This window comes from Leucopleurus acutus, assembly GCF_964270905.1.
Source record: "Leucopleurus acutus genome assembly, chromosome: 21".
Lineage (NCBI taxonomy): Eukaryota > Metazoa > Chordata > Mammalia > Artiodactyla > Delphinidae > Leucopleurus > Leucopleurus acutus.
In genome coordinates, this window is record NC_139163.1 from 12,125,005 (window position 1) to 12,149,925 (window position 24,921).

At 39.6% G+C, this 24,921-nt stretch overlaps 1 protein-coding gene across 1 annotated transcript; it reads left to right on the top strand.

Moving 5' to 3' along the window:
• Window positions 1-17,090: 17,090 nt before the first annotated feature.
• Window positions 17,091-23,028, top strand: ING2 (inhibitor of growth family member 2). Its single transcript, XM_082863740.1, has 2 exons — window positions 17,091-17,636; window positions 22,213-23,028. The coding sequence occupies exons 1-2, from the start codon at window positions 17,465-17,467 to the stop codon at window positions 22,881-22,883; spliced, it is 843 nt and encodes a 280-aa protein (XP_082719866.1). The 5' UTR covers window positions 17,091-17,464; the 3' UTR covers window positions 22,884-23,028.
• The last annotated feature ends 1,893 nt before the right edge of the window (window positions 23,029-24,921 follow it).

Below are 24,921 nucleotides of genomic sequence, written 5' to 3' on the forward strand. Positions count from 1 at the left end.
CTATGTCCACTTTCGGGAGAGTTTTTATCATAAATGGGTATTGAATTTTGTCAAAAGCTTTTTCTGCATCTATTGAGATGATCATATGGTTTTTATTCTTCAGTTTGTTAATATGGTTTATCACATTGATTGGTTTACCTATATTGAAGAATCCTTGCATCCCTGGGATAAATCCCACTTGATCATGGTGTATGATCCTTTTAATGTGTTGTTGGATTCTGTTTGCTAGTATTTTGTTGAGGATTTTTGCATCTATATTCATCAGTGATATTGGTCTGTAATTTTCTTTTTTGGTAGTATCTTTGTCTGGTTTTGGTATCAGGGTGATGGTGGCCTCATAGAATGAGTTTGGGAGTGTTCCTTCCTCTGCAATTTTTTGGAAGAGTTTGAGAAGGATGGGTGTTAACTCTTCTCTAAATGTTTGATAGAATTCACCTGTGAAGCCATCTGGTCCTGGACTTTTCTTTGTTGGAAGATTTATAATCACAGTTTCAATTTCATTACTTGTGATTGGTCTGTTCATATTTTCTATTTCTTCCTGGTTCAGTCTTGGAAGGTTATACCTTTCTAAGAATTTGTCCATTTCTTCCAGGTTGTCCATTTTATTCGCATAGAGTTGCTTGTAGTAGTCTCTTAGGATGCTTTGTATTTCTGCGGTGTCTGTTGTAACTTCTCCTTTTTCATTTCTAATTTTATTGATTTGAGTCCTCTCCGTCTTTTCCTTGATGAGTCAGGCTAAAGGTTTATCAATTTTGCTTATCTTCTCAAAGAACCAGCTTTTAGTTTTATTGATCTTTGCTATTGTTTTCTTTGTTTCTATTTCATTTATTTCTGCTCTGATCTTTATGATTTCTTTCCTTCTACTAACTTTGGGTTTTGTTTGTTCTTCTTTCTCTAGTTCCTTTAGGTGTAAGTTTAGATTGTTTGAGATTTTTCTTGTTTATTGAGGTAGGCTATAAACTTCTCTTAGAACTGCTTTTGCTGCATCCCATAGGTTTTGGATCATCATGTTTTCGTTGTAATTTGTCTCTAGGTATTTTTTGATTTTCTCTTTGATTTCTTCAGTGATCTCTTGGTTATTTAGTAATGTATGGTTTAGCTCCATGTGTTCGTGTTTTTTATGTTTTTTCCCCTGTAATTGATTTCTAATCTCATAGCGTTGTGGTCAGAAAAGATGTTTGATATGATTTCAATTTTCTTACATTTACTGAGGCTTGATTTGTGACCCAAGATGTGATCTCTCCTGGAGAATGTTCCATGTGCACTTGAGAAGAAAGTGTAATCTGCTGTTTTTGGGTGGAATGTCCTATAAATATCAATTAAATCTATGTGGTCTATTGTGTCATTTAAACCTTGTGTTTCCTTATTAATTTTCTGTTTGGATGATTTGTCCATTGGTGGAAGTGAGGTGTTAAAGTCCCCCACTATTATCGTGTTACTGTCGATTTCCTCTTTTATAGCTATTAGCAGTTGCCTTATGTATTGAGGTGCTCCTGTGTTGGGTGCATATATATTTATAATTGTTATATCTTTTTCTTGGATTGATCCCTTGATCATTATGTGGTGTCCTTCCTTGTCTCTTGTAACATTCTTTATTTTAAAGTCTATTTTATCTGATATGATTATTGCTACTACAGCTTTCTTTTGATTTCCGTTTCATGTGCATGTCTTTTTTTAAAAAAATTCATATAAAGTAAAAAAAAAACAGAAATAAAGAGACAATTAGAAATCCTGCTTAAATGGACATTTATATCATGTTCTTGGTTGGGACAATTGTAAAATTGTTCAGTCCCCCACCTTATCTATAAATTTAGTGCAATTCCAATAAAACTCCTAGTGAGATTTTTTACAGGAATCTGGCAAATGAAAGTTAAAATATCTATGAATAAATAATCCCCTCAAACTAGCTAAGATAATTTGAGAAAGTGAAGGGAATTCACCTATCAAATATTAAGACATGGTATTGAGCCAACAAAACTTAAAAACAGTGTATTTCTGGTAAGGAAAGACAAAAAGACCGAGGGAACAGAACAGAGTCAATATATAAGGCCAGGAATGTGCACGAGGGCTGAGTCACACAGAGGTGGTATAACAAATCATAGGGGAAAAGAAAGATTATTTAATGGATGATAGAAAAGTGGTTTGCTTCACAGAAGAAAAAATTTGTCTCCACTATACACCATACACAAAAATAAATTCCAGTTGGATTAAAGGTGTGAAACATTTTTTAAAAACCTATCAAGAAGAGGAAAATTTCCTTAAAATTTCTTAAAAGAAGCCTCTCAATTTACAAGTGGATATATAAGTATGCCAAAATTAAGTAGTTTCATTCAAAGAAAACATAATGGCAACGTTAACACATAGGTAACTGACTGGGAAGAGATATTTACAATATTGAAAACCAATAAGGGGAAAAATAGCTACAGAGAACTTATGCAAACCTGTAAGAAAAATAAAGAAACAGGAATCAATAAAAGAAAATGGTCAAAGAATTTTCATAAAGAGATTCTCAACCTCACCAGTAATCAAATCCAAACTGAAAAAATAATGGGTTTTTTTATCCAATAAATTAAACAAGATTAGGAAGTTGGATAGAACCAAGTGATGGTGAGGATGTAAGGAAGGAAGAACCCAAATGTACAACTCATGGAGTGTTAATTGGTGTGGCCCTTTTGTAGGTCAATTTGGCAGTATTTAGTGAAGTGACAAAGTCCACATGCTATTATCTAGTAATTTCATTCCTAGATATACTCTAGAGAAAGTTTTTAATGGTTCACAAGGGAACTTCACAAGTAAGTGTTCATTGTAGTGTTGTTTGTAGTGGCAAAGTTGGAAGCAATTACTACTATGCAATAATGGAGAATACTAAACATTTCTCATCAGTTATAAAAATGCTAAATACATTGCAATAGTTAAGCAGTTATAAAAAAGCAAACAGGTGTCACTTTAAGAAAATGATACTTCTATAAAAGTCTAAATTTATACAACAAATAAAATGAGAATTTGTATTATTAAAAGATTCTTTTAATTTATATCAGGATAATGGAAAAACTTTTATTAGAAACCAGAATACCTGACTCCACTATTCAGGAGCTACTTGACTTCAGGCTAGAATCTAGCCTAGATACTTAATCTCTTCAAGCCTATTCCTTCATCTGTGAAGTTTTTTTTAACTGGGTTTATAAAAACAGAATTTACACATAACTAAAAGGGAAATATGCTATATACAGAAAAATCTATTTCTGGATCAATTACTTTCAAGCAAGTTAGGAGGTAGAATATATATATTAAAACATTCTGGAGAATTTAAAGATAGGAATGAGAGTTAGCTATGGGAAGCCCCTATTTTCTCTTTAGAATAAACTCATTACTTCTCTCAGGAAGGAAATGGTCATAGTTTCAGGATAAGTGATATTTATTACAATACAAAGTAGCTCAAATTTGGAAAAAAATTTAAATGTATTTTGTAATTTTAATCAAAGGGCGGAATGGAAATCTAACTTTGTAAATAGAATATGACTCAACAGTCAAAGGGAAGGACATCTATCTCCAAATCCATCATAAAAATTGTTTTAGTTCATTCTTCTGCACTTGTTGGTCAGTTAAGCATTAGGTGCTTGATGGTATTGTTCAGATCTTATGCCTTTACTATTTTTTTTTTTTTTACATTTCCTATTGATTCCTGAGGAAGGGGGGTGTTAAAATTACCAACTAGAATTATGGAATTGTCTATATCTTCCCTCAATCTACCTATTTTTGCTTCGTTTATTTTGAAGCTCTGTTAATTAGAAGTGTATACACACTTATAATCGTCTTTTTGATATATTGACTATTTTATCATTATCAAATGTTGCTCTTTATCTCTGATAATTCTCTTTGTCTAGAAATCTACTTTATATAATATATAGCCACTCCAGCCTTCCTATGCTTATACTTTGTGTACAACTTTATCTATCCATTTAATTTCAACCTATCAGTGCTTTTATATTTAAATTGCATCACTGGTAGACAACGTATAACTGAGTCTTACTTTTTAATACATCCTGGCAATTCTTGCCTTTAATTAGATTGTTTAGTCCATTTACATTTAGAGTAACTATTGATGTGGATTAGGTCTATTTTATTATTTGTTTTGTCTGTCCCATCTGTTTTTTTGCTCCTTCATTATTCTTTTCTTGATTTCTTTGGGATTGCTTGAACAATTTTTTAGAATTCCATTCTAACTGATTAACTTTAGCAAAACCTTTAGGGTTTTCTGTGTGTGTGTGTGTGTGTGTGTGTGTGTGTGTGTGTGTGGTTGTCCTAGGGCTTACAATACACATCCTTTTCAGTGTTTTTAAAGTTAATATTGCACCACTTCACAAGAAGTGGTAAATACAAGAACCCTACACTCCCCCTCTTATCTTTAACCTATAATTGTCATATGTATTTCATCTGCATGTATTATAAACTCCATTATATAACATTATAATTTTTGCTTTAAAGTTATATATTTTAAAGATATTATGTGGAAAAAAGCCATTTATATTTACCTTTCTGGTGTTCTTCATTCCTTCCTGAACATTCAGGTTTCCATCTAGTGTTATTTCCCTTCTGTCTAAAGAACTTCGTTTAACATTTTTTGTAGTACAGGTCTGCTGATGATAAACTCTCTTAGTTTTCTTTTAAATGAAAGCGTATTTATTTCGCCTTCATTCTTGAAGGATTTTTTTTCTTTTTTTATCGCAGTGCGCAGGCCTCTCACTGTTGCGGCCTCTCCCGTTGCAGAGCACAGGCTCCAGACGCGCAGGCTCAGTAGTTGTGGCTCACGGGCCTAGCCACTCCGCAGCATGTGGGATCTTCCCGGACCGGGGCATGAACCCGTGTCCCCCGCATTGGCAGGTGTATTCTTAACCACTGCACCACCAGGGAAGCCCTTGAAGGATATTTTTATTTCATTTCATCTTGAAAGATATTTCTAGATAGATAAAGAATTCTGGGCTGACTTTTTCTTTCTTTTCTTTTAGCACTTTAAAGATGTCATTTCACTTGATTCTGATGAGAAGTCAGTAGTACTTCAAATTTTTGTTCCCCTCATATAATAATATTTTCCCTGGCTACTTTCAAAACTTTCTCTTTGCTTTTGCTTTTCGGTAGTTTGACTCTGCTATACCTAGATGTGATTTTCATTATAGCCTGCACGGGCTTCAATGAGCTTCTTGAATCTGGCTATTTATGTCTTTTACCAAATTTGGGGACATTTTGGCCATATTCCTTCAAAAAAATTTTTTATGCCCCATTCTCTCTTTTCCTTCTAGAACCCTGCATGTTAGATCTTTCAGTATTACCTTATAGGTCCTAGAGGTACTGTTCATTATTTCATTTTACAGTATTCTTCCTCTCTGATCTTCAGATTGAATAATTTCTATTGATCTAACTTCAAATTCACAGACAGTTTCTTCTGTTATTTCCACTCTGATCTTAAGGCTATCCAGTGAAAAATTTATTTCAGACATTATACTTTTCAGTACTAGAAGTTCCTTTCAGTTTTTAAAATCTCTTTACTTTTCTGAGATATTCTATATTTTCATTCATTACAAGGGTGTTTTCTTTTAAGTCCTTGAACATAGTTGTGAGATCCGCGTTAAAATCCTTGTCTCGGGGCTTCCCGAGACAGTGAGAGGCCCACGTACTGCAAAAAAAAAAAAAAAAAAAAAATCCTTGTCTCGAATTACAACTGATTCATCCTGGGCTAGTCACCATTGATTGGTTTTGGGGTTATATTTTCATACTTCATATGTCTAGTCGTTTTAGATATCATCCTGGACATAGTGAATGATGTACTGAGCATCTCTAGATGCTCAGTTCTGTTATGTTTCTCTAAAAAGCAGCAATGTTTTTGTTTTGGCATTCTGTTCACTTGGCTGAACTCAAACTCTAACTCAGTGCAGTGCTCTTGGCCTTATCTGGGCTGCCTGGCCACACCTTGCACATGTGTGGTTTAAGAATTAGCTAGAGATTTGGGCAGTTTCCACACAGACTTTAAGCCTCCTTCTCTGTGACTCTCTTCTTTCTGGGATTTCTCCTCCACTTTCCATTTTTGTTCTTTTAATTGCCTCTTCTTCGTCTCTTTGGTGAGGCAAGGATTCCCACCCTAGGGTTATGGGAATGGCCTTATACATGACACCCAGCACTTGTCAGGTCAGACCGATGGCAGTTTACTAGTCACGCATACTCATAGCCTGGGGGAGGACACCAGACACCATTCAGGGACACATGAGGGTTACACCAGAGAACACAGTAAACAACCAGGTACTGAGGGAGGCAGATTTTGTAGTATCAAGGTAGTCCCTGGTTCCTGTCGGGGGATGGGATTGGTTTCTTTGAATAATTCCACAGGCTTGCAGGGAAATGAAACCTGCCACTCAGGTACAAGCAGGAAATGTACCTGGTCCCCGAGACAAGAAGAGTTGTTTGGCTAGGGGATCTTAGGACCATGGGAGCAGATGGGGAAGGGAACTTGGTGTTAGGCTGTTCATAACATTCCTGATTCTACCAGATGTCAAGGCAGTACCTGATATTAATTCTAGGCCCTGTACCACACTGTGGTTGCCCTGGTCTCCAACCTCTGGCTCTTCGAGCCAGTATATCTGCAAGTTTCTAAGTTTAAGTCATTCTACAAAACTGGGCACTGCAGGCTGAAGACATAAAAATAGGAAACGCCTTAAGTGCCATTTCATTCTTCCAAGTATTGACTTCCCTCCAGAATTTGCCTTCTTTTGCTTGCTTTCCAGTGCCTTTTGGTATTTTTAAAATATTTTATCCAGAATTTATAGCTGTTATTTGTAGGAGGGTGAGGGGACCTATCTGGCTAGTACCAGAAGCAGAACTTTCAAAGTTCATTCTTAATCTTTGGCTGTAAGCAGTTTAACTAAATAGCTGAAGAAATACTAGATATGATTTATTGATTATAACAGGAGTTGGGTGGAGTCTTTGGAATGATAATATAAGAGAATATTAACTCATAGCCATAATTAATAACTGTAGGGCTCAAAAAATATTGTTACATAGAATACTTACATTTTGATTTAGTGCAAATTTTGATTCCACACAAATAATTCAGTCAAAGTTCTGTTGGACTCAGCACTCATCAGATAAAATCCAGAAAAAAATGTTTTTCATTTCATTTTTTTTTACAAACTGTGAAAGTACATATGAAGGAAAAAAAGCAAAAGCTATTATTTGACAACATGGTCCCATATTTCTTCTTAAATATGCACCATTTTCCATAAACCATGATTGACTCCTACAAATTTTACTCTCTTTTTCTGCCTTGCTTCTACATTTATTGCTAATATGATTTTATTTATACTTATGCCTGTAGGCATTTTCCTAACACTCTATATATGTGTTCTATATCCCTACAGAGACTATAAATGTCTCCTGGACATGGACCAAAGATTTGATTCAGTTTAAATCCATACACAGCACATACTTGCATATGTTGATTATTCTTTTTTCAGTGAATCTTATCAAGACTCGAATGGACAAATTGGGTTTTAAATTTCTTCAGAACTTTATATATGGTCGTTTCCTTTGGTGATCCCAGAATCACTCACAAGCCTCAGTAGCAGGTTATAAACATGCCTAAAATTATTACAGCAAAGGAGAAAGAGCAAAACCAATGGGAAAAAGATGCATTGGGGAAGTCCAGAGAGGTCAGCACAGGCTTCCAATGTTCTTGGCCTGAAGCTGCAAGGAATTCTCTCTGTCTAGCAGCAAAACTACAGGCATGCATGGAATAGCTCTACCTGAGGAAGCCCATCTGAGTCTCAGGGTCCAAGGCTTTTATGGGGAGCTATTAATGTCCACACATTCTGCTATACAATCAGCTATGGCAACTGAGACTCAGGACCCCAACAATGAAACCAGGTGTACGTGTTGTGCAAAGCAACCTGACAAGCCAGTATGGCGTGTTCCATTTCTCCAGGTGTACACAACAAAATTGTCACTAACATAAAGAACATTCCACAAGCCAAATTCCCAGGGTTGGCCGGGTCAGTCATGGTTTCCTTGGAGACATGCAAGGAATAAGCAACCAGACCTGCTGCATTAACTCTTCCTCCCAAGGGTCTGTCCATCCTTGCTATCCCCTATTACCGACTCCCGTCTTACTAATAGAAGTGATACAAAGCTAGCTAAGTCCTGGCTTGCGGCAAAATATTTTTAAGACCACTGCACATCTAAATCATTTCCCCTAGTCTCTCTACCCTTCCCAACACATTCCCAGCCTCCAGTTTCTATGGCTGGCTGTTCTTTACAGACAAGCAGACTACATCTAGGAAGCAATAGTTTATGCTGTTTGGAAGAGGAGGCCTAAAAAAAACCTACAGGGTTATGAACCTTGTATGATTTAAATCTGTATCTTTCCCAACAAACCTGCTCTGCTTCCTGGATCTTCTATTCTGCACAACATTGCCACCACCTCCTTATGGCCCCGCCCCCTAAAAACAGTCACTAAACCCAGTTGATATTACCTCCTGGAAATTTCCTGAATCTATCTCCTTCCTTCCACATAACCTCATTTCCCTGTTACTCCCTCCTGGCTTCTCCTTCCCGCTCCCCACCCAAGCCATTATTCATTACAGCAGAGTTGTCACTCCCATTCTTACCTAGAAAGCAACCCACCACACACCGAAGAATAATTTCTGAAAAAGATGCCTTATATGAGGTATTGTAACCACTCAGGTCACTATGTTCAATTGTTTTCCTGTCTGTTTCCCGTGTGTTTCCACTAATATCAATTTTATTAAAAAATAAATTCCTATCCTAAATTGAAAACTATGTCCAGTGGAATGGAATCAATTTCTTGGAGTTCTTTGAGCCACGCAACAGAAATAATAATAGCTGCTTCCTGTACCTCATCCTCCCTTTGCCTTATGACATCTGGGCTCTTCTCCCAATCTTTTTCCTTCCTCAGCTGCTATGTTCAGATTCCTCTTCATTAGATACTTCTGCTAAATTTCAATCCTATAGAGAAGACCACAGCTCACTAAGAGACATCAGGGAAGGACTCCTTCTGGGGTGGACACAGTTCGCAGTTCCCTTCTGAGGTTGTAGGTACAAGTTATAGATGGCATGAACACAGAACATTAGCCTGAATGTGAATTTTTAAAACACTTAACTCATAAAAATGATAAGAGGTATTCCATCTTATCCTAAGGTATTCAAGCTAGATCACACAAAAATTTAGAAAGCTCTTAACAAGTTGAGGGCTATACTGAATGAGAAAAAAGCTACACATAACTTCTCCTAAAATGCTAAAAAACTTCACAAAAAAATGTATTTCTGAGCCAAAACTGCCTAGATCAGTTTCTAAAGTGTGACGTCTTCAAAAGCTTCAAGATTAACAATGTGGTATTTATTAATTTTATTTTTGTGTAACAATATATTTGCAATTAGAATGCTAGTATGTAAAGTATAGACATTACTAGCAGTAGTAGCAGAAAAATTCTCAAAAAAGTGAACTAAATCTAAATATTGAGTGTATTTACTCATGTGCTCCTTTCCCAGTGGGTAGTATTCATATGCATTTTGTTATTGCAGAATGTACGGAAAGCTTTTTGCTTTTTTTATATTAAAAATAAAGTTTAAATTTTGTTAAAGCAATACGTGTATCAAAAAAATCAAATGTGCAAAATGATATTTGTGAAAACTAAGTCTCCCTCCAACTCCAGATCCCCAGGCTCTAAATCAGAGGCAACTGCTACCATAGATAACACTGGACTATTCTTCCAGAGATATTTTACCTGAAGAGTAAAAGTTAGGCATATTCTGAAGCTAACATCAAGGAACTATATTCAATATCCTGTGATAAACCATAATGGAAAAGAATATGAAAAAGAATGTATATATATGTATAACTGAATCACTGTGTTGTACAGCAGAAATCAACACAACATTGTAAATGAACTATATGTCAATAAAATAAATTTAAAAAAATAAAACTAACATCATGTAAGGAAGTCACTAGGTTCTTTTGCAATTATTTTTGAATCAACATGCCACTCTCCAAAGATTACGTTAGATAGGCTATTAGTCCAACCCTGTATTACAACTGTATTTTTTGTTATGCATAAAGGAGTAACAAATAGTTTCTGTGGATATAATTTAAATATCATGGTTCCTAAACTTTAATTCTGTTGTACCACCACTGTTAATGGCTGAAGTAATCATTCCTTTCTCTGTTTCTTCTATTTTCCCATAACAGTAAGCTTTTTAGCCTCTAATACTTTCCATAGAAATTGTTCCCCATATCTTTTATATCTTTGTTTTTTTAATCTCTCTAATTCTAGTACTTACTTTCAGCAGGTAACAGAAGAAAGTATTTCTACTGTCACTTTCAGGCATTTCTTCAAAGTCGTCTCCCTGAAGATGTCATTTCTGTGACCAAAGGGTATTATGCTGAAAGATCTGGAATGTATACCACAGTTAGAACAAGCAAAAGATGCCACACCGTGGCTGCAGATAGATAATGAAGAACACACAACCTATGTTTTCTCAAGCAGAAAACAATTGAGGGCAGTCTAGAAAACAAAAGAAAATGAGATAAATTATTTGTTAAATATTTCTAAAATGTGGGTCTTTTATTTTATAGAACCAGCACATTTCAAATTACTTGTAGGGGCTTCGCTGGTGGCACAGTGGTCAAGAATCCGCCTGCCAGTGCAGGGGACACGGGTTTGAGCCCTGGTCTGGGAAGATCCCACATGCGGTGGAGCAACTAAGCCCGTGCACCACAACTACTGAGCCTGCGTTCTGAAGTCCACGAGCCACAGCTACTGAAGCCCGTGCGCCTAGAGCCCAAGCTCTGCAACAAGAGAAGCCACCGCAATGAGAAGCCCACGCACCGCAACGAAGAGCAGCCCCCGCTCGCCGCAACTAGAGAAAGCCTGCGCGCAGCAACGAAGACCCAATGCAGCCAAAAATAAATAAAATAAATAAATTTATAAAATTACTTGTAGCAAAATAAGGTTTTAACACAATTTTGCAGAAATATATATTGAATAAAGCTAGATATACTGGTTCCCATAGATAAGAGTCAGAGAACTCCAATTTACGGAAATAAATTAGATAAACAATTTTTTAAAATTTACCCTCAGAAGCTAAATCAATATTCACCAAAGTGCTGGATTAAATTAACCTTACCAAGAGCAATTAATGTAACAACAGCTCCAATAAAGCCTCATTAAGTAATCAATTAGAATCATTACAAGGAACAAAAGATTCAGCAAAAAGCTCCTGGCCAGTAGCACGAGTTTTATTTTTAAAAGGCCATTCTTATTTTAACTAGAGCTGAAGGCATAAGGCATTTGCCCTTGAAAATAAATGTCTAAAGGATACATGATTTCTAGTACTTTTGATTTTATGATTATTTTGGAAATTATTGTTCAGGAAATTCTGATTTTCCTTTAGAGGTAATTTTGTCAAATTTGCTGCAAGACTTCTCAGAAAAAGTAATTTTATAATATCCCAAGTTTTTGTTTTTTCTGTGGGTACTTTTCTCCTTTCCAGCTAAGATTATCAGCTAAGATTAACTAATATTTGTTTTACTCTTAAATTTTTTAGTGTACACTTATTTCATGAATTGCTGTGTGACCCTGGACAAGTTACTTAACTTCTCTGGGTCCCCATATTATCACCTGTAAAAAAAAAAAAATTGGTCTAGAGGTGCGTTATAATAGGGATTCTCAACCTCTTCCCCATCCTTCCCTACAGACATGATGGTTATGATGAATTAACATCAGCAGCAGTGGCTCATCCAGCTACTCAGTGAGGCTGCCTGTTGCCTGCTCTCTCTTCCTTTGAGGGAAATCACTGAACTAAGATTAGTTTTAGCTATACAAAGTCTATGAGTCTATAGTGATCAGAAGATTAAAAATGACCATCTGAAATTGTGCAACCTTGAAATGAAGTTTTTTCTTTGCTTTTCTCTTTTTTTAAAAATAAATTTATTTATTTATTTATTTGGCTGCGGTGGGTCTTCGTTGCTGCGCGCGGGCTTTCTCTAGTTGCATTGAGTGGGGGCTACTCTTCGTTGTGCTGCGCGGGCTTCTCATTGTGGTGGCTTCTCTTGTTGTGGAGCACGGGCTCTAGGCGCGGGCTTCAGTAGTTGTGGCGTGCAGGCTCAGTAGCTGTGGCTCGCGGGCTCTAGAGTGCAGGCTCAGTAGTTGTGGCCCACGGGCTTGGTTGCTCCGCGGCATGTGGGGTCTTCCCGGACCAGGGCTTGAACCCGTGTCCCCTGCATTGGCAGGCGGATTCTTAACCACCGCACCATCAGGGAAGCCCCTTCTTTGCTTTTCCTTCATCCAACCTCTATTTATTCAGCACTGTGCAGGGCTCTGATACAACAGACACAGTTCTTGAATTAAATTATCTTTTTGAGGTTCTTAGTAAAAAAAAAACCACATAATTTAAAGAGGATGAAGTCTATGCTAACATGGCTTTCAACACCTTCCCTCTTTACCACCCTTCTCTGTCCCTTTGATGAAATTAATAGGAAAATCTCTACAACAAATTAAGAGTAGCATATGACAGGCATTGTACCAAGCTTTAATCTCAAACTTGCAAAGGTAAGAGGTCAAAGCTTCAGTTTACATGTTTTGGCTACTCCAAGATTCTAGGCTATTGTTGGGTTTATTGATTATCTACAAAAACATTTTAAGGTAAGGTAGCTCACTAAGATAAAGGGGTATCGACAAGGACAGAATGTGCTGGCATCTCTTTTATCACACTTATGGATCAAGCTATTACATTATTTGTACAGGATAAACTATTTACACCTACAATATCAACCATTTAATTTTAGACAGATTTATTGTTTCACCAGCAAAATTTGACTAGAATTTCAATTTTGAACATTAGTATAAATCTCTCTTCCCTAAATTTTAAACCCTTTCCCCTGCTTTTAGGAAACATAATTGCATAATTCAAACTCCTTTAATACTGTGACCTAGTTCCTCCTCTTGATGTTATAAACGGCTCATGTAACTATGGTAACCATCCAGGGAAAATTGAATGTTTTTCTGGTCAGCAATATGCAAAGTATACCATACGTGTTATTTTTCTCTCTGGGATAACCAAAGTGGATAATACGTGTTTGCCCTTCTTCTTGGTTATGGGAATGACATTTTATCATACTGAAAATTCTATGACTATAGACCCAGTCATTCACAGTACCTTCATTAAAAGGTTTAGGATCCTCTTTTGCTGTTAGTGGTCATTCTAATTGCTGCACAGTACTATAACCCATAGTATGATTGACTGTATACATCCATCTGCGCTGCCTACCTCATAAACTAAATGTACAGGCTAACAGTACCCATATTAGCAATATTCCATCTCGAGAATCTGGTATTTTCTTAACTTTGTCCTTTAGTCCTAGACAAAGTGTTTCTTTAAAACAAAAAACTAAATGGAATCATCTTGGGAGTATACTTAGATACCAAGAAGACCTAGTTCCAGTCTTTAGTGATTTTATATATCTTCTTTTTTATTTTTTTTCTACAAGTATGGTGTACTACTTATGCAATAAAGCAATCAAAAATGCTTTAAAACTGAGCTCAGTGGAGATGTAGACTGTTAGTATTTGTGGCTATTGTTGTCGCCTATTGTACTAATGAATTGATTTAAAGTTTCAGGTTTTTTCAGCACAATTTAAAATGCTTGGACCTTCTAGAACAAATTACACTCTAAAGCAAATGTCTAGATTTTTAAAGGATTTATTTATTTGCATTAGGTACAATTACATTTCTACAGTGGGCTATCAGTTGGTGACCTTTCAATATGAGGATTTTGTTTAAAGTGATTTTCTTGAATTTCCCTACATTTTGAACAGTACTTTTTAACAATCCAAATATCTTCCTTAGAAAAAACATTGCTATCTGCTTCCCTGAATTAAACAGGGAATTAACTACCTTTCACTAGTTTAGAAAAGACCTCATTAACCAGATGCAGTGTGGAATTTGTTTAGATCCTGTTGAACAAACCAAGTGTAAAATAATATTAATGAGACAATAGGGAAATTTCAATTGTCTGGATATTAAATGACAGTAAGATAATTTTTGGATGGGATAATGGTATTGTGGATGTTTTTAAAAAGTTCTCTCTTATCCGTTCATATTTAAAGTACAGAGAAAATGACAATAATCCATCAAGGATAAGGGAGTGGAATATTAAGGACCATATATTGATAAATGTTCAAGCTGGGTGAATGGTATATTAGGATTTATTGTACTATTACCTCTACTTTTGTGTGTGCTTGAAATTTTCCATAATAAAGTTTTAAAAAATATTAAAAAGAAAAAAAGGACTTCATGTTTAATTGTCCTGACTCAAGCAGTAGCTGAATCTTCTCAGGAGGTATCTCTAGGAAACCTTCAGAACTACTTGCTGTTTGTTTTCCATCAGAGTTTGAAGTGGTCCCCCCTCCCTTTACAGTATAAATAAGGGCCTACCAGAGATCTCTTAAACATTTCTACCAGGGATGTCTCACAGTAACTGATTTAGAAATTAAAGTTAACCTCAGATAGCTCTACTAATTTGGGGGTGTAGGTTACTTATCTTTTTTAGGGTTACTTCAGAAAATATACTTAAGAGCAAATAAGATGCCTTTTTGCTTTATTCATACAATTAAATGTCACCAATTAACTTCTATATTGTGGAGAATTGGGGACTTTTAAATATTGCGTTTAGCAGGGTACAGGAACGCCATTTCAAAAGGCCCCAAATTTCCAGTTAAGCGATTACTAAAAAGAAAAGGACATGATAAATAACCAAAGTCAAAGGGCTGAGTTTGGGGAGTACAGTGATTTTTTTTTTTTACTCTCTTCACACAATCTGCTTTCACAAGTACCGCAGGAGTAAGTCTTTGATTAACTTTTATAAATTAATATAGCAATAAAAGCACATGTCTGACAATTCATATACACACATAGATTACCATATGAGAGTGTTCTTTATAGGTTTAGATCAACACAAGCTGCAAAATCATTATTTAGACTTTTTGCTTCCTTTCAGCCTGTTCAACAGAATTATGAAAGGTCAAAATAATGCTCTAAAAGGTCTTCATTTCCATACTCATCCCTCCTTCTTCATCCGGCTCATGGTTCCTGGAAGGAGTGCTCTAGGTATTATAAATCATTGCGTTTTCTCACTTCTAGTTTCTAACCATGTGTTATATCTGCCTGCAGATCACTTCTCAGGCTGAATAAAATCCATATGTGCGTTCTGCGTCTAATCTGAGTCAGTAAATAAGGCATCTTGCATTATTTTAGGCCTTCAATAAAAACTAGCTGATTTAAATCTATGAGTAAACAAAAATAGTAGGGTTTAAGTAAAATGTGATTAAAATTCAATTCTTAACAGTGACTTTTTTGACAAGACCTGGCTGCTTAATCTGATTTAAAGAATGACAAGAAAATCCCTAGACGGTTCTCAGAAATACAAGACACTGGACTGCCTGGGTTGACTTAATAATCAAGTGGTCAAAACCTCCAAGTGTCACAGGATAATAATACAAGACAATCTTTGAGTCCTGAGCAATATTATCTTGTTCCCAAGACTCAAATTTCCAATAGTGCTTTGTTTCGGTTTGAAATTTAAAATATCCTCTAGATCAAGGTCTAGATTTCTCTTTCCCTGTCAGTGGTTACGTACTATTAACAGCTGTTTCAAAACTGCCCTAAATAGGTCATCATACAGGTGACCCACCGCTGCAAACCAATTGGATATAAGAAGAAATCCCAATTTATCGCCCCCTCACGTTTTCTTTTTAACTCAAATGTACTACTCACAATAGTGCTTGTTTACATAGGCATTCCGTTAAAATTCTCCGCGTATTCGTTCTCTTTCCACCCATTTCTTTGAAAAATACACACTGTTATATACACTGAGTCCATCTGGAATTAAAATCAACTCCTCTGCTTGGCATTTCATTTAACCCCAGATAGGAATTAAACCCTGTCGGCCGGTCACGTAGATGAGGACGTGGGCCTGATTTCGGATTCGGTCTGTCCTCGCGTCTCCATCACCCCTGGACCCCGGCCCCCAGTGGTTTTCAGTCTTACGTAGATGTTAAGGTGGTGATGCCCCTCACGCCGCCAGGAAGCCCTTGCCTACGTTTAATGTTTAAACGTTCTGATCCCCAGGGGGAAAACTTTTTTTTTTTTAAAGGTTGTCTGTCGGACAAACAGGTATGGGGCAGAGTGAGCCTAAACTAAACGCGATTCCTCAGGAGCCCTAGGGTGGACAAAACCTGCACGTCCTGGTGCGGCGGGAGACCCCCGCGTCTGCGGAAGGGCGGGAGCTCGCAGAAGCCAGGAGGGAGATTCAAAAAGCGGACGGACTAAGGGAGAAAGAAACGCAGGGGGCCGCAAGGGCACCGCCTACCTCGGCGATCAGCCCCGGTGCTCCGGGAGCCCGAAGGCCGCGGCTGGAGGAAGACACAGCCAGAGGGCGGTGCCGGCCCGGCGGGCACACAGCCGCCGCGCATGCCCGGAGCCGCGCTCGCCTCAAGCCCGCCGCGTAGTCCCCGCAGGACTCCCTCCGGGTCGCTGCGTAAGGTGGCCGCCTGCTGCTCCTTTTAAGGCTCGCGAGGGGCCGCGCTACATCCATCTGATGGGGAAGAAGTCGGTAACACCGGGCCGAGGGAGCTGGGCCAAGCCTCCCCCTCCCTGTGGGAAGGACGGAAGGAAGGGGTCAACCACCTGCCCTCTCAAGTCCCATTCAGACATTGAGCAAAGAGGCGGACCCGACAGTGCTTCCCCTTTAAGAGGGGGCGGGGCGCAGCCTACAGTTTGGCCGCTCTCCGCACCCTCCCCCCGGGCCAAGAGTTGACAGACCAATCGCCCGGGTGGCGGAGGGAAGGCGGGAGAATGCGAACCCTTCGGCTGGGCGGTAGGGGCGGGCCCCCGGCCTTATTAGGAGGGAGTCCTGCGCAGGCGCAGAGGCGGCCGCAGCCTGAGGGGCGGGGGCGGTCCAGTGAGAGGCTCTCCGTCAGGCACTGAGGGTGATTGGGAGGAAAGAGGCCAGCGAGAGGCTTGTCATGGGGATCCGAGGTACGAGACGGCATTGGTAGCATCTGGTGACTCCGAGGGGGACAGGAAGTGTCAACGCCGGGACCCCGGCGCCAGCTCCGCTGGGGGGATCCCCGCTGCTCTAGTCCTGAGGAGGGAGGGGGAAAAGGAGGGAGCCCCGATCTCGCCCCGCCCCTGGGCTTGTTACCGCGGGGGCGGGGAGTGAGGGCTTCTTTTGCGGGGAGTAGAGATCGGGGGACTCGGCTGTGCCCTCTCGAGCGGCTGCCGGTGTCCCCGCGGCGCCGGGCTGACGAGCAGAGGAGCCGCGGCGGCCGTGGCTGTTGCATGTGTGGCTGCTGGATGCGGAGGCGGCGGCGGCGGCGGCGGCGAGGAGCAGCAGCGGCGGCAGGATGTTAGGGCAGCAGCAACAGCAACTCTACTCGTCGGCCGCGCTCCTGACCGGGGAGCGGAGCCGGCTCCTCACCTGCTACGTGCAGGACTACCTCGAGTGCGTGGAGTCGTTGCCCCACGACATGCAGAGGAACGTGTCCGTGCTGCGAGAGCTGGACAACAAATATCAAGGTAGGGGCCGCGGGGCTGCCGGTGAGTCCTCCCCCACTCGGGTCCGCTGGCCGCCGGGCACGGTCGCTCGGAGCCTGCCCGGGGAAGTGCCACTTTCCATTTCTCCTGTGACAGTCTCCCCGACTGCACAGAGGGGGTCTGGTGTGTGGGACGGGGGAACGGGACTGGGGACCGGGTTCGCGGCCCTCCCTTCCCCCGCTGCGGTCGGCGAGGACTCCTCGGGGGTCTCAAGGGTGAGGGTGGTGGCCGCTTGTCAGCCCCCGCTGCAGACCCAGCGGCTGCAGCTGGTGTGGCGAGGAATCAGCCATTTTAAGAAGCATTTGTTCCGGCCCTCGCCTGCCCGGTGTCGCAGACCCTCCTGCCCCGGCCGGGAGCGTGCAGCCGGGCGGGGACTGTGGGGAGTGAGCGGCCGGCCGCGGCCGGACTCCCGCTGGCCTCCGGGGCCTGGCTTTCCCCACCCCCCCTCGGGCTCCCACCCCCTGAGAGCAGATGCATTGGAACGTGCAGGGGGGAGGGGGCGCGAGAGGGCTGCGAAGGCGGCCTCCGGGGAGGTCCCTCCCTCGGCTCTCCGGCGCCCGGCTCGGGAATAGAGGAGGCTTTCCCTCTCCCACCCCAGGGAAAGTTCTGGGCCACAGCTTTTCACGGCTCTTTCGGCCAAATGGTTAAAAGGCTAGGGGTCCCCGCGGGGGAAGGGAGAGGGGTGTGTGTGGCGGGGTGGACCCCCGCCCGCCCTGGGGGCGGGGCCTGCGGTCGTGACGGAGGACATGGGCGGGGCGCGGAGGCGCGCGCTGCTTCCCGTCTGGAAAATGGCTGGTTGCACGAAGGCTTGGGCGACACTGGCTGTTCGGGCGGGGACCGTGCGGGACATTAGCTCGTCCTGAGCGGAGTCAGTGTTGGGATTTGGGACATGGTTGTTTGATTTTTCGACTTTTTCCCAATCACTCAATCACGACAAAGACACAGCTACTGTGATCGTCGCTGGCCCCTGCACCGCGTAGGTTCCGGGCCTTGCGTCACTTCCGGGCCCCTGGAGGATGTGGGTTAGTTGACTGGGCAACCGCCTGGCGTCTCTTAACCCCTGGATCCCTACTTCGCCAAGTTTAAGTACGGAGGCAAAAGCCACCCTTCGTGGTCAGACCCAAGGAGCTAGGGTTGATTCCCTGGAATCAGCTTTTTTACAGAGAGTACATTTACTATTTACCATTGGTGGCCCTTTCGCCTGTAACTACAAGGGGAGGAGTTTAAATGGGGAGCCGTTTGGTTTAATAAGCCTGAATCAAGGAACAGACCTTAGACATAATGTGGAATCAGCCATACGGACTTTAAAAAGATAACTTCTTGGACCCATTCTCTGTTTTTCGACACGTCGCTAGTTTTATGATTTAGTGTCTAAGGAACGCATTTCTGGGGTGATATTTTCGGGCCTGTAGCCTGATAGAACATTTAAGTGTCTCTGTTTTTTCACCTATAATTTATTTCTGCCTTTTGAACCCATATGACTGACAGGACTGATCTCTGTTGGGGGGAAGCGAATTAATACGATTACTTACTGTGTGTCAATTGCTGCACCACGTTCAGAACATTATCTCATTTAATCTTCACAACTCAATGCAGTAAAAATTCATTTTGCAGACAAATGAAAATTTACAAGGAGTTTAAGTAACTTGTCCAATTAAGTGGGGAATGTTTGACTCCACAGCCTGGCTGCTGCAGGTGCACATGCTCGTTTTTAAATTATTTAAATCTTTTTTTGTTTGTTTTTTTAAATAAAAGCTCTCCAAAGGTATTTTCTATAGACATGGAGCACATACCTGAATTGTAACCTTAAAATATTATATATTGTACATGTGTGCTTAAAAATTGTATGTTGAACATTTTTAGTTTTTCAAATAATCATAACTCTGAAGTTTGTAAAGCTTGCAGGCTTTTACATTTCTTTAAAGACATGTTTGCCTTCACGAAAGTTAAGCTATTTTTTTTCATTTGAATTGTTGGGGGGGCAACTTGTTCCAGGGAAATCTGCCATCTTGACCATCTAAAGTTGACAGAAGTAGCTTTGGTAACATGAGAAACAGTATTAGGCCTTGAAAGATCGAGAGATTTAAAAAAATTTTAGCCCCATTAAAATTGTAGTTCTTTTGAAGAGTAACACAAAAACAGTGATCTAGTTTTTACTCTGCACATGCTTACTAAGCTCAACTTGCAGTTTTCTATTAGCTTTATATACTTGTGTGTTCTTAGTTTTTCATGTTTTTTGTTTCTTTGCTAGTTCTTAAGTATTTCCTGGTTTTAGATTTAATACCTACAGCAAAATTCGATGTTATAAATTATATAGGTAGTCAAAGAAATTTCTCTCCTACCTATTTGAGACACTTTCAGAAGTTACTGAAGAACCTCAAAAGTAGCCTTAAAAACAGAGAGAAATGAAGAAAACAATTTCACAATTGAATGAAGTATTTATTATGGGGTATGGTTATTAGAGAACGTCAATTTTTGTTCCAGTATTCTTGTTCCAGTATTTCTCGTTCATAGTTCAAAGGTAAATAACCTTTGAACTAAAATTTCATACTTAATTTTAAGTGCCTTCCATGCAGCTGAGTAGAAAGTGCTTAAAGAGCAGAGCCAGACTGACAGATAATGGCAGAGTTCAAAGTCTGGGGTTGATACCTGTTGAGCTTAATTTTCTTCACATATAAAAGTGGTGGCTTCCTCATGGGATTGCTGTGGGGATTACTGAGAAAGTCACATGGAAGAGGCTCAGTAAGTGTTATTTCACCAGGTAATTAAGGTGTCTTAAAAATGTGAATTTTTACTTCATGTATAATATCAATGTGCTGCTATTAAATAATATATTTAGCTTCTAATTCCTGATTATTCGATACAGAGTGTTTGGAATAAGTTTTGCTTTTATTTATTTATTATTTAATTAATTTATTTATTTATGGCTGTGTTGGGTCTTTGTTTCTGTGCGAGGGCTTTCTCTAGTTGTGGCAAGCGGGGGCCACTCACTATCGCGGCCTCCCTTGTTGCGGAGCACAGGCTGCAGACGTGCAGGCTCAGTAGTTGTGGCTCACGGGCCCAGTTGCTCCACGGCATGTGGGATCTTCCCAGACCAGGGCACGAACCCGCGTCCCTTGCATTGGCAGGCAGACTCCCAACCACTGCGCCACCAGGGAAGCCCTGCTTTTATTTTTTAAACCTCACATTTTGTGTGTTTGAGGGGAAAATATATAATTTCCTTATTTTTCCTGGAGGAAAATTGGATTCTTAAGAAATCCACTTACGTACCTAGCTGGGGAAATGGGCTAGATGTGAACATTGTTTAAAAATATGCTCTGCAGGTATGAGTACCCTCAAATGTGTGGGAGCACATTGTCATGAATCCCGGGTTAAATAGTTGTCCATCAAGTGTGAGTACCTACACTCTCCAGGGCGACGGGAATTCACAAGTTGTGTTGAATACTTGCTCTATGTTACCTTACTCACAGACACCCCCAGTGTATGTATTTGGTCGTCTAACATTTCTGTTGTCGTTAGAGCAGTGATATTAGAAGATAGAACAGTGATATGGCATCGGGTGTGATAAATTCCAGTTAATTTTTGTTTCTCCACCTTTACTAAGAACTCTTTCAGATAGCATTGTATCTCATAAGGATGAGAAACAGAACAGATTTGAATAAGACATCTATGTAAATTTTGGTGACATCTGGAACTATATTTTCAGATATTTGTATACCTTCTAATGGCTCGGCCATTTTTAATTGATGTAAGTGGGTCCTCATGCTATACGATATCTAAATCAGCAGTTCAAAAGGCTGAGAACCAACGGCTGAGTTATCTACAAAAGCACAGTGATCCAATGCCAACTTTACTATAATTTTGTTAGTAGCTTAGTCAATTGATGCCAGAACCTGAACCTAAACCTGCTCCGGAAATAGTTTGATTTTCAGACTCTCCCATGTGATGAAATAAAAGAGCCATTCAGGCTAATATGATCGGAAGCTAAGAGTTACTTGTGTCTGCTTTGTTAAGAACGTCCAGGGGATGATATGAAAGTCAAGGTATAGCGTCTCTCTAGAGTTCTGTGGCGAGTCATCGATTGAACCATAAACCCTGTAAACACAGTTGGACAGTAATCTAGAGTAGTCCTGGAACCTTTTTAAGTTTTACGGCTGGAGTCCAGCCTGGAAATTTTATATACAGGGTAGTTTTGAGGTTTACCTGCAGTATAGGTGATATGGCACTGGGTGAACTCTAAAGTGGCACAGAGTGTTTCTGCCCCAGTAAAGACTTTTGATTAATAATTAGCCACACATCTCTTATCCTTTCTAATATAGATTAATGAGTATTAAGAGAGTTTTGTGTTCATTCTTTTTATTAGTTTATCTCTAAATGTACTTTCATGTTGGATAATATGTGGTCTTTGTAAGGGAAATGAAATGTTTCTCATGTATTCATACTATGGAGGAGTGTGGTTTTATGGTTTGAGTTCATTCTAACTGTACCAATTCGGTGAAAAATAACTAACTTGAAAAATGTTATATGTGCTACCATATATTTTCTTTTCCTCTTTTAGAAACATTAAAGGAAATTGATGATGTCTATGAAAAATATAAGAAAGAAGATGATTCAAACCAGAAAAAACGCCTCCAGCAGCATCTCCAGCGAGCATTAATCAATAGTCAAGAATTGGGAGATGAAAAAATTCAGATTGTCACACAGATGCTCGAATTGGTGGAAAATCGGGCAAGGCAAATGGAGCTACATTCACAGTGTTTTCAAGATCCTGCTGAAAGTGAGCGAGCCTCAGATAAAGCAAAGATGGATTCCAGCCAACCAGAACGATCTTCGAGAAGACCCCGCCGACAGCGAACCAGTGAAAGCCGTGATCTGTGTCACATGACGAATGGGATTGAAGACTGTGATGATCAGCCACCTAAAGAAAAGAAATCCAAGTCAGCCAAGAAAAAGAAACGTTCCAAGGCCAAGCAGGAAAGGGAAGCTTCGCCTGTTGAGTTTGCAATAGATCCCAACGAACCTACATATTGTTTATGTAACCAAGTGTCTTATGGGGAAATGATCGGATGTGACAATGAACAGTGTCCAATTGAATGGTTTCACTTTTCATGTGTTTCACTTACCTATAAACCAAAGGGGAAATGGTATTGCCCAAAGTGCAGGGGAGATAATGAGAAAACGATGGACAAAAGTACTGAAAAGACAAAGAAGGAGAGAAGATCGAGGTAGTAAAGGCCATCTGCATTTTAAAGGGTTATTTGTCTTTTATATAATTCTTTCAGAATTTACTTTCAGAAAATGTTTTAGGGTAAATGCATAAGACTATGCAATAATTTTTAATCATTAGTATTAATGGTGTATTAAAAGTTGTTGTACTTTGTCTGTGACCTTAATTTTCTGCACTGAATTACCAAATATTTTAAGCCAGGTAATCTTCAGATCACCTGATGAAAGGAGCAGGGAGTAGGGAAGGGTGGTGTGAACATAATAACTTCACAAACCATGCCTATTTCCTTTTCACTGAAAATGCAATGCTAATTTTGGGGTAAACACCAAAGTTTTGCTAGCATTTTAGTCTATGTGCTTAAAAAAATTTAGATATAGTTGGAGTTCTCTGTAAGCATTCAGATTATCTTGGATAATTTAAAATATGAACACTATACCATTCAGAGCTTCTCTCTTCCTGGCCCCATTTATACATACACTTGGTCATCTCTAGTCTTCCAAGAATTTAAGGAACTAGAGATAAGAATAATTTGGGATTCCATGTGGAATAATGTGCTCTTATTAGAGTATTTGCTGCTCTATTTTCCATAGTAGCATTTTGATACACTGTCAGTAGCCCATTTATAAATACCTTGCTGCTGCTTCATAGCTGCATTCAGTCTAGTGCTTAATAAGGGAGTTGTTTTGTTTTAATTGGGACAGGTAGGGACAGTTAGGATACCAAAAATGCTGCCATTGGCTTATATTGGCAAAATCTGGGTTATACAGTATCATGGTTCAAGGTTGAGCAATTTTAAAAAGACATTTAATAATATTTTTCATGTTGACCCATGGCTGGGATGCCTAGGCACAGGCCTATCAGCGGGAAAATGGCATATACTAGTCTTTAAATATTGCCTTTATGTCAGACAGTAGTTGAAATAGTTTTGCTAGTAGCTGTAGGTCATTTCTGTCCCAATCAGAAATTATATATTATTTTAAGTAATAGTGTATTTACTTTCTTAACTTTCTGGTATTGGTGCTGTTTGGTGTCTTCATGTTTAATGTATTTGTAAATTGAATTTTCCAAGATTCTAAAATTGAATTTTCCAAGATTCTGATATTTTAAGGGTAAACATCTTGATGGATATATGTCCGTATATTTGGAGAATTTTTTGGTTTTTCAGGGGTGGGGGGCAGTGGATTGACTAGTCCTTAAAATCTATGTGTAACATACTTTTTATTCCTCATTTCTTCCTAATCTGATGATCTTGATTCTTTTTGACTAACATGTGAAAAATCCTGTTTGCTTGTTTGGAAAAAGAAAAAAAAAAAGTGTGTTTTTCTCTTCTGGCTCTCCTGTGTGACTTTTAGGCATATCATTTCACCTCATCCGGGTGTCAGGCTACTCATCAGTAGTATGCAGTTGGCTTAAATATCTCCAAGTTTCTTTTGAAATCTACAGTATTTGCACTGTAGTGAGGATTTTAATAATCAAAGGACTTGTTTTTCTCTTTCATTAATTTTGTCCTTCATTCTGTGGTGTGAAGACAGTTTAAAGGTGAGCTTAGAGACGGGTAAATGCACAGTATTTTATTAGCTTCTGTCCTAAGGATATTTTGATTGATGACTGGAGTTGATTATATTGAGCAAGAAATACTGAGTTGTGAAGAAATCCTTTTCTCTCTTGAGAATATAGCATTCTGTCTTAGTGATTATATCCTTGTTACCAGGATAGAGCTGTTCACCTGACACCATTAAAAATATCGGTATGTGCAAAGCCCCCCAGAGCTTCCAGATGTGACTCACATACAGGTCGACACTTTCATACATAAATTTGCATCAGCATATGGGGAAAAAATGAACCTACAAATAGAAGTCCCAAAATTTGGATTAGGCTTGACAGGAAAACAAGCATGGAAAGTCCTGGAAGATGTGTTCTCTTTGAGAATGACTGATATATTTTTTTTTATAAATTTATTGATTTATTTATTTTTGGGTGTGTTGGGTCTTCGTTTCTGTGCGAGGGCTTTCTCCAGTTGGAGTGAGCGGGGGCTACTCT